We start from the raw sequence: 14908 nt of genomic DNA on the forward strand, positions 1-14908 counted from the left end.
CACCATGTTCTTTATACGCGATGGCTCCACATAACGAGAGCACTCGAAATATTTTTGTAACTTTTTCGAGGTATCGAAGCAAGATGCTCCTCAAATTGTGATAGACAACAGAGTAAATAAGTAACTGCGTAATGAACAATCAATGTCTTATCTGAAACTTCCAGGCAGGTCAAAACCGTGTGCCAGGTTAGGGGCTCGCAAGTGTGTTGTATGCCTTTCGCAGGCAAATGCTTTACCGACTTACCTATAGAAGCACGACTGACGAACCTTCCTCACAGCTTTACTTCCGTCAGTACCTAATTTCCGACCTTCCGAAATTCAGAGAAATTTTATGGATGCAGGGCCAGCACTCCTGGAAGTTTCAAATCTGCGCTCACTCAACTGCAGAGTGAAAATTCATTCTGGGAGCTTCTTATCTACATTGGCACTGAGGCAAACCATCCAGAGCATCGGTCCGAACTATGTTATGGGGCGTTTGAAGCTCCGTCATCAGACCCTTTTTTTTAAAAAACCTAGGAAATGAAACTAATTGTCCAACATACGTGCACCAATGGCTCACACACTTATTGACAACGCTGAGCAACCTGTCAACATATATTCTTTCGGGCAGAAAACATTTACTTTTTCCCTTTTGAAGCCAATACATGGTTTCCCGACACGTTCTTTCATTTCCCGGTACAGAAACATATACGGCGCTGCACGTTTCTGTTGACTTGCAGATCTACATGAATTCTGCCTATTACACCCATTTATGAGCAACGGTAGTGCTGTCCGCTTCATGGAGTTTCGAGCACAATGAAACACGGCAGTGAAAGGAAACGTAAAATCTCTCGACGCAATTAAACATTTAGCAGCCATTGCCGACAGACAAGAAAGGTCCGTTCTTGACATACTGGGGCACTATCGGCTGGCGCCTTTCCCGGGGCTATGTCGGTCATTACATTGGTAGACAAACGTCGACCAGACACCCGTACGGTTAAGAAACCTCAGACAGAAAAAAAGCTAATAATGCATCTAACAACTGTGATCGCTACGCGATTCGCCACAGACTAACGATTTTGTCGACTTGCGAGATTGGATATGAAGGAAAGCCGAGATTTTAAGCGGCAACGAAGCGGTACACCCATCCCACTCCTACTCAAAACTGATCAAAGCTGCATCTATAAGAGGGCCATCGAAAATGTTCTTTTCTGGGAAGAGTAGACATGAACTAGTATTGAGGGAAATGATTTTTCTTCCGCTACCTCCGAAAGACTGGAAAACTGGATTACGGCTTGAAATGTAATGTTAACTAAAATGGCGATCCAAAGGCAACAAAGATTCAAGCACACTACATTATTGATTAAGATGTCTAGCTGCGATTTCAATGCGAAACAAAACATTTTGTGACAGACCCAGTACTTTTGTCCCATAAAATAATTTCGCACTGTACCGCAATGGATAAAAAATTTACTGTGTACTAGGTGTTAAACACACAAAAAATTTAGTGCATGAAACATACCACACGTAACAAAAGAAATATGGTATCAGTTCAAATAAACCTAACGCAGATAAAATGAACAGGCCAAAGCAATTGCTAAATGTCTAGAATACGCACCCTTACGCCACAGAACTAGTAGAAAGTTAGCTCATCTTGCTAAGCTTCCTGTACCAGTCTATTCAGGAGCTTCTGAAGCCTACTCAGTACCATGATTTCTATGTAAACTGATTCGATTTTTGAGGAAACAAAGGATTAGCAGTGAGGTGTTCGTTGCACAAGAGATTTAAACCACTAAGCAAAATCTGATTTTTTAGAAGAAATTTTCATTATAATTACACATTACTAGTCATTTATATGTGGTGTTTACGACTATGGCAACTAGTGGAAAGTTTCGCTCCATGATAAACCTATTACCGTCTCTCTTCTTACCATTGAGGTTCACCTGTGGCCTGAAAGAAAATAAATGTAGCTTATTGTGCATACTTAAGTGCAGAGTTCTGTTACTGTTCGAGTACGCTATTGGTGATGAATCACTAGTATCTTCCGTGAAATACGTAGTAGTAACCGTCTAGGATGGCCTAAAGGGATATAATTAAATACAATTAGTTATAGAAAAATCAGATTCAAGGCTGAGATTATTTGGAAGAGTCTTAAAGAAATGCGGTTCATTCCTGGAGAAGTGGCTTATAATGCACTGTTCGATCGGTTCTTCAGTAGTAGTCATCCATCTGCGACTTGCAGATTTGAACTGAGGGAAAGAGAGAGAGAGAGAGAGAGAGAGAGAGAGAGAGAATATCCATCTAAGAGAGGTACGTTTCTCATCGTATTGTTTAGTAAACGCGAGGGCGTTACGGAAACAATCATTAGAGCATACGCTAGAAGACGAAACTGTGCATTACGAAGAGATTTACAGTTGTGATTTGGAGAGCATGCGTTACAAGAAGAATTTGGCACCATACTACTTCCTACCACATTCGTCTCGCGAAATAACCACGACGATAAGTCTGCCGATAGCCGTCGTTCGTACGGACTATTTGGAAACGGAATAAGGAAGGCGGATTGGACTGGATTCTTTGGGGGAAGAGACCAATTAGCGAGGTCATCGGTCTCATCGGATTAGGGAAGGACGGGGAAGAAAGTCGGCTGTGCCCTTTCAAAGGAACCATCCCGGCATTTGCCTGGAGTGATTTAGGGAAATCACGGAAAACCTAAATCTGGTTGGCCGGACGCGGGATTGAACCGTCGTCCTCCCGAATGCGAGTCCCGTGTGCTAACCACTGCACCACCTCGAATAGGAGGGCGGAAAAGTCACTGAGCCACAAGTAGCTTCCGGACACTCCACAATGTAGCTTGCGGAAGATAGACGTAGATGTAAACCATGAAAACCATAGAATTTGTAAGGAAGATATATATGTGCAATACCCATGAAGTGTAGGGAGGCATTTCAGGCGCACAGACCGAATACTACCGGAATGGATTGGTGTATTGACCGCAAGAAGTAAACAGTAAAAGTCGTTCCTCGAAGCTGTAGACCAAGCATTTATTACTGGCAAGTCATGGTGTAAGGCCTGGGAGCATTACAGTAGGAACGTCAAACTGACATTGCAAGGCGGCAGTCCCTGTGAAGCGGCGGCGTGCTGTACTCACGTAGGTGACTTTGAAGTGTCGGCCGCCGGCGGACGTCATGGTGGTGGCCGCGGGCATGTCGCTGCGCTGGACTGCGAACCAGGGGCAGCAGCCGCCAAACGGCGCCGCCTCCCACCTACGTGCCCCTCTCCCCCCTTTTCTCCTGCCCCCTCTCTCCGTAAGATCTCTTCTCCTACCGCGCGCCCACGCTATCGTCCCCACCCACCAGATAAGCCCTTCGCACGCATTTTTTTCTCCACCGATAGCGCTTTTACTGTCAAACAGCGGCTTTACGAGAAGGCAAGTGTGACAGCCGCTGGCAAAGCCGCGCAGAAACTGACTGCGGCCACTGCACGGGAAGCGAGAAGCAGGCAGTACTTTAGGAAGCCCCGCTTATCTGGCAGGGAGGGCGACCCACTCAGGAATGTTGTCCCCATTCCGACAGGGATGGATTGACAGCTCTTATCTCGCAGGGATTAAAGTCGGGCTGCCCTATTAAAGGCGAGTTTGACCGTCACGACTGAGCACATCGCACAAAAGTTTGGCCACTTCCGGGAGACATCTAGCTAGTCCGGCGTAACGCTAAAAATGTCAGCTTCACACACTATTAGGGAATGGTGCAAGGCTCGAGTCCACCCGTCCGCTTTGACCCATGACGTCATATCGAGTAAAGAGCATAGTTTACACAAGTTACTAAGACAACCATAGATAACATTTCATAACAGGCCGTCAAATAGGATGTAATGGGTCAAAGCACACAAATGGAATCTGACCGTGCGCTTGACCTCAATATTTGCATTGCTTGCTTCTGCCGAAATAATACCTCACTTCCTTCAGGTGCAATGTCCAGAGGGCCCAGTAAGCAGCTGTGCTGTCCAGGACTATCTCCTTACACTATAGTAGGGAAGCCGCCGCAGCACCCAACTATCTTTGCTCACTGCACATGACAGTACACACAGATTAGCTTGGGTGCTACCACGCTACCATTGAACTGACGAGTCAATGCTCACGTTTGTGAACATTAACGGCAGGACATGAGCATGTCGCAAACTACAGAGGGTAATGCTTCTCACTTGCCTATAGGCAAGTATTCCATAAGACGGTGGAAGATTTCTTGCATGGGTGATATTTAAATACGCATACCAGACAAAAAAATCACCCTAGTAGAAATCACACCAATACCGTATAAAACTGCCCCTAGCCTTGATAATGCCAAGGAAGAGTGCACAAATTTCTTTAGGTGTGCGTTATCGAACTGAGAACATTTGCTGATGATTACATCCCGTAGAGCTAACAACCTACGGGGACTGATTGTTACGTTTCACACAGTGTTCGAAATAGTCCCATACTTTTTCCGTGGGCATAATACCAAGGGCGCCCATATCATAGTTTGTATGGGACAGCCTAGACCTGGGATGAAGGAGTATTTTTAGTATTTTGGAAGACGAATGATGACTTATTGGTAGAATTAGCAGTTGTCCCGGTGCAGATCTGTTAAAAAACCAGCGTAATATCGACTTTTAAATAATTTTCTTGAACAAAAAAAAAAAAACCAAATCACATGACTACCCTGTATTCTTTTCCTTTCCCTGAGAGCTAGAGGGAAGGTGGGGTGGCGGTCGCGGACTCCTCTTGCCCCCGTGATGGGGGCCCTCCCATAACACTGCAATAGTCCGCCTTCGTCCGTGTACTGTAACGACACGTAGACATCCATCATCCCGTCGCCTGCTCGTCCCGCCTTTAAACCACATCCATAGATGCTTGCAACACTAGCCCTCAACTCACAAGATGACTTTTCTGTATCGTATACTGCGAGGCGATGTCTCTTGGACCCTTTTGTTTAAACCGAGATTTAAAGCATAAATCATACGAAAATTTTAATTTAAGGTATATAAGATTTATTTTTACAATTATTTAAGTGTTGTTAAAATAATCCTTGTTGATTGTATGACACTAAATAGAGCCTGCAAATTTTACTTTTAATGTCACAAAATCACTTTTTTGCGGTTATTTAAACAGCACACATAAACAAACTGTCAATGGATCTAAATTTTACATTCTGAAAAATTATAGTGTCTCTGCTGCAAATTAATTTTCAGAAAAAACTGAATTCCCAGGTTTGAACGGGCACATAAAAATTGTACTCCATAGGTACGAAAATAAAGTTTGCAAAATTGACATTTAATGCTGGGATTTACATTTCTCATTGCCACAATTCAAAACACATTTGATTTTAACTGTCACTAAGTATTTTATTAAAGAAAGAGGAAGGTGTCAAGCACCATCAGCCTGAAATTCTTCCTCTGAATAATTTCCTATTTCGTTAGCAGAAATGTGATCACTGCCTACTGTAAAGTCGTAGTCTTTTTCGTTTGTTTCTTGATGTGTATCACTGACATCTTGCTCCAACCACCAACTAACAATTTCAGCAAACTTAAAATAGACATTTCTGCGAGTACATATTGTACTGTACTGAAGAAAACATGTACATAGTTCACGAGGCGCAGTCTAGCAGTCTAGGAGACCACAATGCGTGTCAACATTACGTCCAACAAAAAAGAAGGCGACAATGCAACCGACAAGAAAATATTGTAAGGTTGACGACTTAAGTAGGTTCGGGAAAATGTGGAAGCATTTCGTCATAACGTACTTTGGAGAGCGAGTTCGCAAATTCTCGTGCGGTGTGAGAGACTACACGTCGTGAGTTGGAGGTCAATGGAGTTCCCCATAGGCGGCCCGTATCGTCGCTAGAAAACCTTCTATTTGTCTCTGCTCCGCTTACGCATGTATACATGCCTTACCGCGTCACGTGTCCGCAAAACCATAAGGCTGCATTCGGTCATAATGTGTCGTGAGCCTACCTAAGATACAAATTTCAGCTTCTGGTGGGAAGAGTAAAGTAGTTTTACTGACAACATGACTACTACTTAGTAGTTTTACTGACAAAATGACTCGTGCATGTGATGTGATTTATATGTATTTGACGATGCTGGTGCTGATCCGCATTTAACATTTGACGATGCCACTAGGGCTGTAGTACATTAGGACTTTGTTTTTATGAAACAGATCTGATGATGGTCATTAAAGACCGAAACCGGTAATCTGTTAAACAAAAAAGATTATGACCATACACGTAAATTAAAGGAAACTTAGAACACCTATATCTTTCCTTACGAGCTTTGATTTCCTTCATTTTATTGTTGTGGTCATTTCTCCCTATGTAGGTCGGTGTCAAAATATTTTCGCATTCGGAGGAGAAAGTTGGTGATTGGAATTTCTTGAGAAGTTTCCGTCGCAACGGAAAACGCCTTTCTTTTAATGATATCCAACCCGAATCCTGTATCATTTCAGTGACACTCTCTCCAAGTGTCCTGCCAATACAACTCAGTCTTTGGTTAGCCTTCCCCACAACATTTTCTGTGTGTTCCTTCCGATGTAAGTTGCTCGAAATTGTAGTACCTAAGTATTTAGTTGAATTTACGGGTTTTAGATTAGACTGATTTATCGTGTAACCGATACATGCATAATACAACGATCCTTCCGTAATGTAGGTAGAGTAAAACTGTTGTATTCTACAATGAGTAAAAACAGATAATGTAAGTCGTACATGCTAAGTATTCACTGAAGAAAAGTGTTTGAAAAATTTTATTTTACTAAATTAGTTATTGACAAATTTTGGCCACAGCATCGATGATTGTTATTCGCGTTCAAACAAGATCAAGTATAATAATATGTTATGTGTAGTTTCATATCACATGTGGTTCTTCACAATTACTCAATGAACAGAAAACATCTAAAGCATTTACTAAAACATTTAACTCCGTGTCTCATGTCACATCGTGTTTTGTTTTTCCAGACTCTTCGAGAAGTCTGACCTATACGTGACCATGATTGATATCTTCATCGCCTTTATTAATTATTGCTGGACACTCGTTCATCGAGCAGGTACAATGCAGTTGTTTGAACGTTGCGGCCGGGAGCAGTTGAAAACATGACGTCATTGTCACGAAGACAGGGCAACACAGCAAAAAAAAAATCAGTTGTTACTCCTTCGTAGTGCAATCATTCCAAGTAGAATTATATTTTTTATGCCAAGTTTATCAGAAATTTGAAATGATGTGCAATAATCTACATCTACATTTATACTCCGCACGCCACCCAACGGTGTGTGGCGGAGGGCACTTTACGTGCCACTGTCATTACCTCCCTTTCCTGTTCCAGCCGCGTATGGTTCGCGGGAAGAACGACTGCCGGAAAGCCTCCGTGCGCTCTCGAATCTCTCTAATTTTACATTCGTGATCTCCTCGGAAGGCATAAGTAGGGGGAAGCAATATATTCGACACCTCATCCAGAAACGCACCCTCTCGAAACCTGGACAGCAAGCTATACCGCGATGCAGAGCGCCTCTCTTGTAGAGTCTGCCACGTGAGTTTGCTAAACATCTCCGTTACGGTATCACGCTCACCAAATAACCCTGTTACGAAACGCGCCGCTCTTCTTTGGATCTTCTCAATATCCTCTGTCAACCCGACCTGGTACGGATTCCACACTAATGAGCAGTACTCAAGTATAGGTCGAACGAGTGTTTTGTAAGCCACCTCCTTTGTTGATGGGCTACATTTTCTAAGGAATCTCCCAATGAATCTCAACCTGGCACCCGCCTTACCAACAATAATGGTGTATCCAACAACGTAAGTAAGGATCACTGATTTCTTACAGCGCGAGAATATTTTTTTATTTTTATTTTTTTTATTTTTTTTTACTACTCTCAAATTGTACCTGAACTGCGTAGAAACTGTAATACAATGAAACGACGAATTCGTATAATGTATCTGCACGTATGGTGGTAGCACGGCCCGTCGGCCACAGGAAGTCGATGTTAGTGTCTGTAGTGTGCGAGAGGAAACAGCGGCGCCGAGAATAGCTACGGAGTGCTTTGTCACAGCGAGTGCTGTTCAGCTGTAACGGAAGTAGGCCCGGAAATATTTAGGCTCAGGACGGAACGGTCGCCCAGTGGAAAGTGCACTGAAAGCAGTGGAGCAATAGCCGGCGTAAGTGATCAGCTATCACCTGGTCACGTGACCGGACGACGCAAGGGGCTCTGTACCCTCTTACCTTCCAGCAGAAGTGCGGGAAGTTCTGTTGATAAAAAAAAGTCTAGCACGCCGAAGGAACAGTCCTGTGTAGAAGTAGTATCATAACACGTATACACCATCACTGAGTCTGTAAACGATTCGAGTCGCAGAATGCATTAATGTTGCCGCCATGTGGTCACATTATCAAACCTGGAAGGATATACACAATAATGGGCAAATGCAGCTTGTAGGACTACGGGAAACGTCGCTTCCTCGCATGAGAACGTTACTTGTGTTTGAAAGGGACACGATTGTGAAAAAAGTGAAAAGGGAAAAAGCGATACGATCTGTGTAATCTTGTAATAACATGCAGCAAACGGGCAACTAATCAACAACTGCAGTTTTTTTTTCATTTGCTTAAGGTCCAGCCATTCTTTAGCTTGTCGATAACGGTCAGAAGTTTGCTGGAAAGACAACGGGCTGATCCTGCGATAATTCAGCATGCGGTGGTGCGCATGCGCTCGGTAGGATTGTTTGTTGGCCATACATATAGAGATAACTGGATCTAATCAACCTCCTTGCGTCAGCCGAGAAGTTACTGTAAGGGAAGTAGCGGCTCCGATTTCAGACTGCGTAGCTGGTGACACGCTCCGCGAACGCTGTCGTCCAGGAAAAACACCGGTTTAAGATACAACGGCGGTCGTTCAGCAAGCCAGGGACGAATAGAACAAATCTGGTGAGGAGTTAAGTTCCAATTTACAGCCGAACTGTCGGGTTTATCGTTACACGTAACTGTGACAGAAAGGGTCATAATTATTGCTACCCACCAATTCGAGCGCTCTATCACAATGATTTTGGCAAATTGCACTCGTTGTGGTGGTCTGACAGACTTGAATACACTTGACAAAGACGGAAGGTCTGGTGCTGTGTTTACAATCGCGTATGTTTTTTTTTTTTTTTATTTTGGTGTGTCGAATAGTTCTCCGACTCGGTTCCTAAAACCACAAATGGTTCAGTTTTCCAGAGAAAAATTGATAATTCTCTGCTTCTAATACTGTAGTTACAAGGTAGAAGAAACCCAGAGATATCGCAAAACTTGAAGCAATGAAAGTAAATGTGGTTGCCATACTATTCCTGAGAGACCTCTGATAAGAATCGCCACCATGCGTTACAATGCAAATTGAAAACCTATTCGAACACACGTTTGCTCACCCATCACCTATAGGATGAATAGTAATCTATTCTGCATTATATATTGTTGTATCATTTTGACAGTCAGGAATTACAATAAACCTCTGTTACAGATTTAATAGTTGCCATAATATATGCAGCTCAGAGTAATTTGGTATTTTGTGATGAAATAGACACTTTCAGCTAAGCAGTTATTTAGAATTTGTTGAAATAGGTTACCGCCTGTGATTACGTTGATGCACCGGCCTACATTTTCTTCCACCACAGTGTCGATCTTAGACTATTATTTACGCAGGTAATTAGGAACTGACGTTCAAAGTAACTCCCTTTAGAGAGAAAATGAGCTTACTCGTGCCCTATAATAGCTTTCTACCTACCACGGGTACCATCGGAATGGAATCCTAAAGAAATGAAGATGTGGAGCGTTCCAAACACTACAGGGGCACCATATTTCAGAGTCCTTCAGACATCAGCCTTTGCTTCTCACCTGCAGAGTATGTTGCACTAGCATGCAGGAGCTCTACGCGCACTTATCGAGTACCAGCGATAAATGATTAAGATTGGCAAGAGGAACGAGCAGTCAGCGTTATGTGAAGCTGTCGGCTTGGAACGTTCCTCCTCGTGCGTCGTCTCTCAGCGTCCCGCGAAGACCAACAGCGGGCGCGGCCTGACAACCGTCTCCATCCGGCTAATAGTATTATCTCCGTACAAGAAACAAAACAACAATTTAAAGGTTCGACGGATCCAGTAACTCCTTAAAAGCTTTTTATTCTGTTTTTAAGTCAGTTAAGTTGGGATTATTCAAAAATGGTTCAAATGGCTCTGAGCACTATGGGACTTAACTTCTGCGGTCATAAGTCCCCTAGAACTTAGAACTAGTTAAACCTAACTAACCTAAGGACATCAAACACATCCATGCCCGAGGCAGGATTCGAACCTGCGACCGTAGCGAAGAGATTCTGCGACATGTTGAACTCGCTCTACCTACAAGTACACGACGTAGCGGTCGCGCGGTTCCAGACTGTAGCGCCTAGAAACGCTCGGCCACTCCGGCCGGCAAGTTGGGATTATTAACTCAACTTTATGCTGTTAGAATTATGCAATTTTTCTTCATCTAATTTTGTGGTTTTGTTTAAATTTTACGGTTGCGTAAAAAGATTTTCGGAATAAATTAACATTAGCTTTAAAGTGACATATCCGCAACCTGTCGAAATTTTATCACGTTATACAGGGAGGTCCATTGACTGTGACCGGGCCTAATAACTCACGAAATAAGCATCAAGCGAAAAAACTACAAAGAACGAAACTCATCTAGCTTGAAGGGGGAAACCAGATGGCGCTATGATTGGCCCGCTAGATGGCGCTGCCATAGGTCAAACGCATATCAAGTGCGTTTTTTTTAAATAGGAACCCCCATTTTTATTACATATTCGTGTAGTACGTAAAGAAATATGAATGTTTTAGTTGGACCACTTTTTTCGCTTTCTGATAGATGGCGCTGTAATAGTCACAAACGTATACGTACGTGGTATCACGTAATATTCCGTCAGTGCGGACGGTATTTGCTTCGTGATACATTATCCGTGTTAAAATGGACCGTTTACCAATTGCGGAAAAGGTCGATATCGTGTTGATGTATGGCTGTTGTGATCAAAATGCCCAATGGGCGTGTGCTATGTATGCTGCTCGGTATCCTAGACGACATCATAAAAGTGCCCGGACCGTTGGCCGGATAGTTACATTATTTAAGGAAACAGGAAGCGTTCAGCCACATGTGAAACGTCAACCACGACCAGCAACAAATGGTGATGCCCAAGTAGGTGTTCTAGCTGCTGTCGCGGCTAATCCGCACGTCAGTAGCAGACAAATTGCGCGAGAATCGGGAATCTCAGAAACGTCGATGTTGAGAATGCTACATCAACATCGATTTCACCCATACAATATTTCTATGCACCAGGAATTGCATGGCGACGACTTTGAACGTCGTGTACAGTTCTGCCACCGGGCACAAGAGAAATTACGGGACGATGACAGATTTTTTGCACGCGTTCTATTTAGCGACGAAGCGTCATTCACCAAGAGCGGCAACGTAAACCGGCATAATATGCACCACTGGGCAACGGAAAATCCCACCACTGGGCAACGGAAAATCCACGATGGCTGCGACAAGTGGAACATTAGCGACCTTGGCGGGTTAATGTATGGTGCGCCATTATGGGAGGATGAATAATTGGCCCCAATTTCATCAATGGCAATCTAAATGGTGCAATGTAAGCTGATTTCGTACGTAATGTTCTACCGATGTTACTGTAAGATGTTTCACTGCATAACAGAATGGCTATGTACTTCCAACATGGATGTCCAGCACACAGCTCGCGTCCGGTTGAAGCGGTATTGAATAGCATATTTCATGACAGGGGGATTGGTCGTCGAAGCACCATACCATGGCCCGCACGTTCACCGGATCTGACGTCCCCGGATTTCTTTCTGTGGGGAAAGTTGAAGGATATTTGCTATCGTGATCCACCGACAACTCCTGACAACATGCGTCAGCGCATTGTCAATGCATGTGCGAACATTACAGAAGGCGCTGTTGAGAGGAATGTCGTTACACGTATTTCCAAATGCATTGAGGTTGACGAACATCATTTTGAGCATTTATTGCATTAATGTGGTATTTACAGGTAATCACGCGCTAACAGCATGCGTCCTCAGAAATGATAAGTTCACAGAGGTACGTGTATCACATTGGAACAACCGAAATAAAATGTTCAAACGTACCTACGTTCTGTATTTTAATTTAAAAAACCTACCTGTTTCCAACTGTTCGTCTAAAATTGTGAGCCATATGTTTGTGACTGTTACAGCGCCATCTATCACAAAGCGAAAAAAGTGATCCAACTAAAACATTCATATTTCTTTACGTACTACACGAATATGTAATAAAAAATGGGGGTTCCTATTTTTAAAAAACGCAGTTGATATCCGTTTGACCTATGGCAGCGCCACCTAGCAGGCCAACCAGAGCGCCATTTGGTTTCCCCCTTCAAGATAGACAAGTTTCGTTCTTTGTAGTTTTTTTACTTTGACGCTTATTTCGTGAGATATTTGGCCCGGTCACGATCAATGGACCAAACTGCATAATAAGTTACCGAATGGAAGAGTTACAGCGTTTAAATACCGTCACCTACAGGGAGTCGTTAAAAATATGGAAACACCATGAGAAATGCATGCTTGATCATAAATGCAGGTTGGTTATAAATGAAGCGCAGCTGCTCACAGAGCTCTCTAGGGCAGGCTGTAATTATTAGGGCAGCGAAACTTTGTAGATACGCTAATCCGTCAATCGCCGTGTGTGACTGTGTGGTATGGTTTCACAAGCACATATATTTTCGGTCCGTTCTTGTTTGAAGAGAATACACTTATAGGGCCTGTCAGCTGTGCCGTGACGACTGCACGTTATCGAGGGCTCGTTATACATGTGATTCCTGCTTTGGAAGAGCGCAACGCTTCATGTGTCTCGCCCAGGGAAAGACCTGCTTAACGCAATCTTCCACGAATGTGTTATCTCTGTAGGTTTTCCAGACGCACGGCCTGCAATATCACCCGATCTGAATCCATCTGACGTTAATCTCTGTGGATATCTGAAAGAACGAGTTTACCATGGACAAGCTCGGTTTCTACCTGATCTGACGGTCAGTATACAGGAACACGTAGCTTACATTCCACCGGAAATGCTGCGAGCAACTGCTGATCACATCGTTTAACGGATGCAGCATCTGTTCGACGTCCCCAGCGCTCATATTGAACCAATAATGTAAGCGGCGGTTAATAATAAAATAAACATTATGCCTCTCTCACTTGTTAGACCTTTTCTGCCCACGTCCAGTACCTAATCCATTAAATATAAAAACATTTCTGTACGTCTTTCTTGCATTCACAGTGCCATATTTGTACCGGGTAGCCAAAATTGGAACTATTTTTTCAGAGTAAATCGGTTCCGCATTAACACATTAGCATATCTAGCAAGTTACGATGCCATATGGTAATTACAGCCCACACTGCACTTTAATTATAAGCACCCGGTATCTGACCACGAACGACTCCGGTGCAATGCACTCGACGCTTTACAAGTGCCAGTCGTGGCCAGAAGAGTGTTCTGTGCAGTTGGGAGTGTGTTACAATGCATTACGTATGTTGGGGCTAAGGGACTTCGGAGGTGGGCAAATTGTTGCAGTTCGTACGGTGTGTGCTTCCGTAACGAAGATAACCGAAGTCTTTGGTCCTTCAAGATGTACCATATCAAACATTTATATGGCATACAGGGCAAGCAGCAAAACAACATCTGCTAGGTCACAACGCGGACAAAAGTATAATGAGTGACCGTGACAAACGGTCACTGAAGATTGTGAGAGGGCGACAGCTGCAAAAGTCGCTGCAGAACTCAATGTCTCACTCGCGAACACTATCACCACGAAAACAATATGAACGGAGTCCCATAATCTGGGAACTGCAGTGCAAGCCGGTATTCCACAACCACACACGAGTGATGCAAGTGCCTGTAACGGGAGAACGTAGTTCCAACCCGTAAATCTTTGACAATGGCGCAATCGGAGAGAACCATGTGTCTGATAAGCCTTGCTTCGGTGATGGTTTGAGCAGCCATATAGTGGTATCTATGGGGCCCATGGTCACTCTGCCAGTTCGCGCTACTGCCAAGTAGTATGTGGCCATTTTGGCTGATCAGGTCGATCCCTTGGGACAGTGTATTTCCCAATGGTGGTGATGTGTTGCAAGACGATAGAGCCACAGCTCGCGTCGTGAGCAAGAGGATACTGGCCACCACACTCACCAGATCACATTGTTATTGAACTTTGGAGTATACTTGAGAGAAATGGGTACGTGATCGCTATCCACGTCCATCATCATTAGCTGAACTTGCCACTATTTTGCAGGAAGAATGGTCCAGTAGTATCTTGTAAACCACAAAGGACCTGTATTTAGTCATTTCGCGGCGACTGGAAGCTGTTTTGAATATAACGGTTTTCCTACTCCGTGTTAGTCATGATAATGTGTTGGGTTTCTTGGTGTTTTCATTTTTCTGTCCACCTTCTGTATCCAAAAATCTTGAGACAATGGTAAGGCAATGAATTTCAGAGACACAATGACACACTCAACAATGACTTACATTTTGAAATCTATTCCGATCGGCTTTGCCCTCTGTCATCATCTCAGTTTTGTGGTCGTCCAGACAAAAGGCTATGACAAAAGCCAGTACTTACAGTCAAACAATCTACGTGAATAATGAATATTTTTGAAAATGCTATAGAAATTCAGTATTTAAAAGTTAAAGCTGTTTTGAATTTAAATGTTTTATTTTTTGACTGAACCTTGAGAAAGCGGAAGTACTCCGTTCACTACCCGTATATACTGGAAAGATTTAAAGGCTTTAATCATTAAGTACTGGAACTAATTCCTTATACTTCACTGAATTTAAGTAAGATATCAGAGCACTGTATGGCTGAAGGCCCTTCGC

The 14908-nt window shown here is 43.4% G+C and overlaps 1 protein-coding gene across 3 annotated transcripts in view; it reads right to left on the bottom strand.

Annotated features, from left to right (window-relative positions):
• LOC126172041 (septin-2) overlaps positions 1–14908 on the bottom strand; it is a 347483-nt gene that overhangs the window by 237661 nt on the left and 94914 nt on the right. The window contains exon 1 of one of the 3 annotated variants that reach the window (XM_049920847.1): positions 3128–3187. The exons of the other annotated variants lie outside the window; for them this stretch is intronic. Coding sequence (XP_049776804.1) covers positions 3128–3184 — 57 coding nt within the window. The 5' untranslated portion in view covers positions 3185–3187. Of the gene's footprint in view, positions 1–3127; positions 3188–14908 lie in introns of those variants that run through there. 3 annotated transcript variants of the gene reach the window in all.

The sequence above is a fragment of the Schistocerca cancellata genome, chromosome 1 (assembly GCF_023864275.1).
Source record: "Schistocerca cancellata isolate TAMUIC-IGC-003103 chromosome 1, iqSchCanc2.1, whole genome shotgun sequence".
In the NCBI taxonomy this organism is placed as follows: domain Eukaryota; kingdom Metazoa; phylum Arthropoda; class Insecta; order Orthoptera; family Acrididae; genus Schistocerca; species Schistocerca cancellata.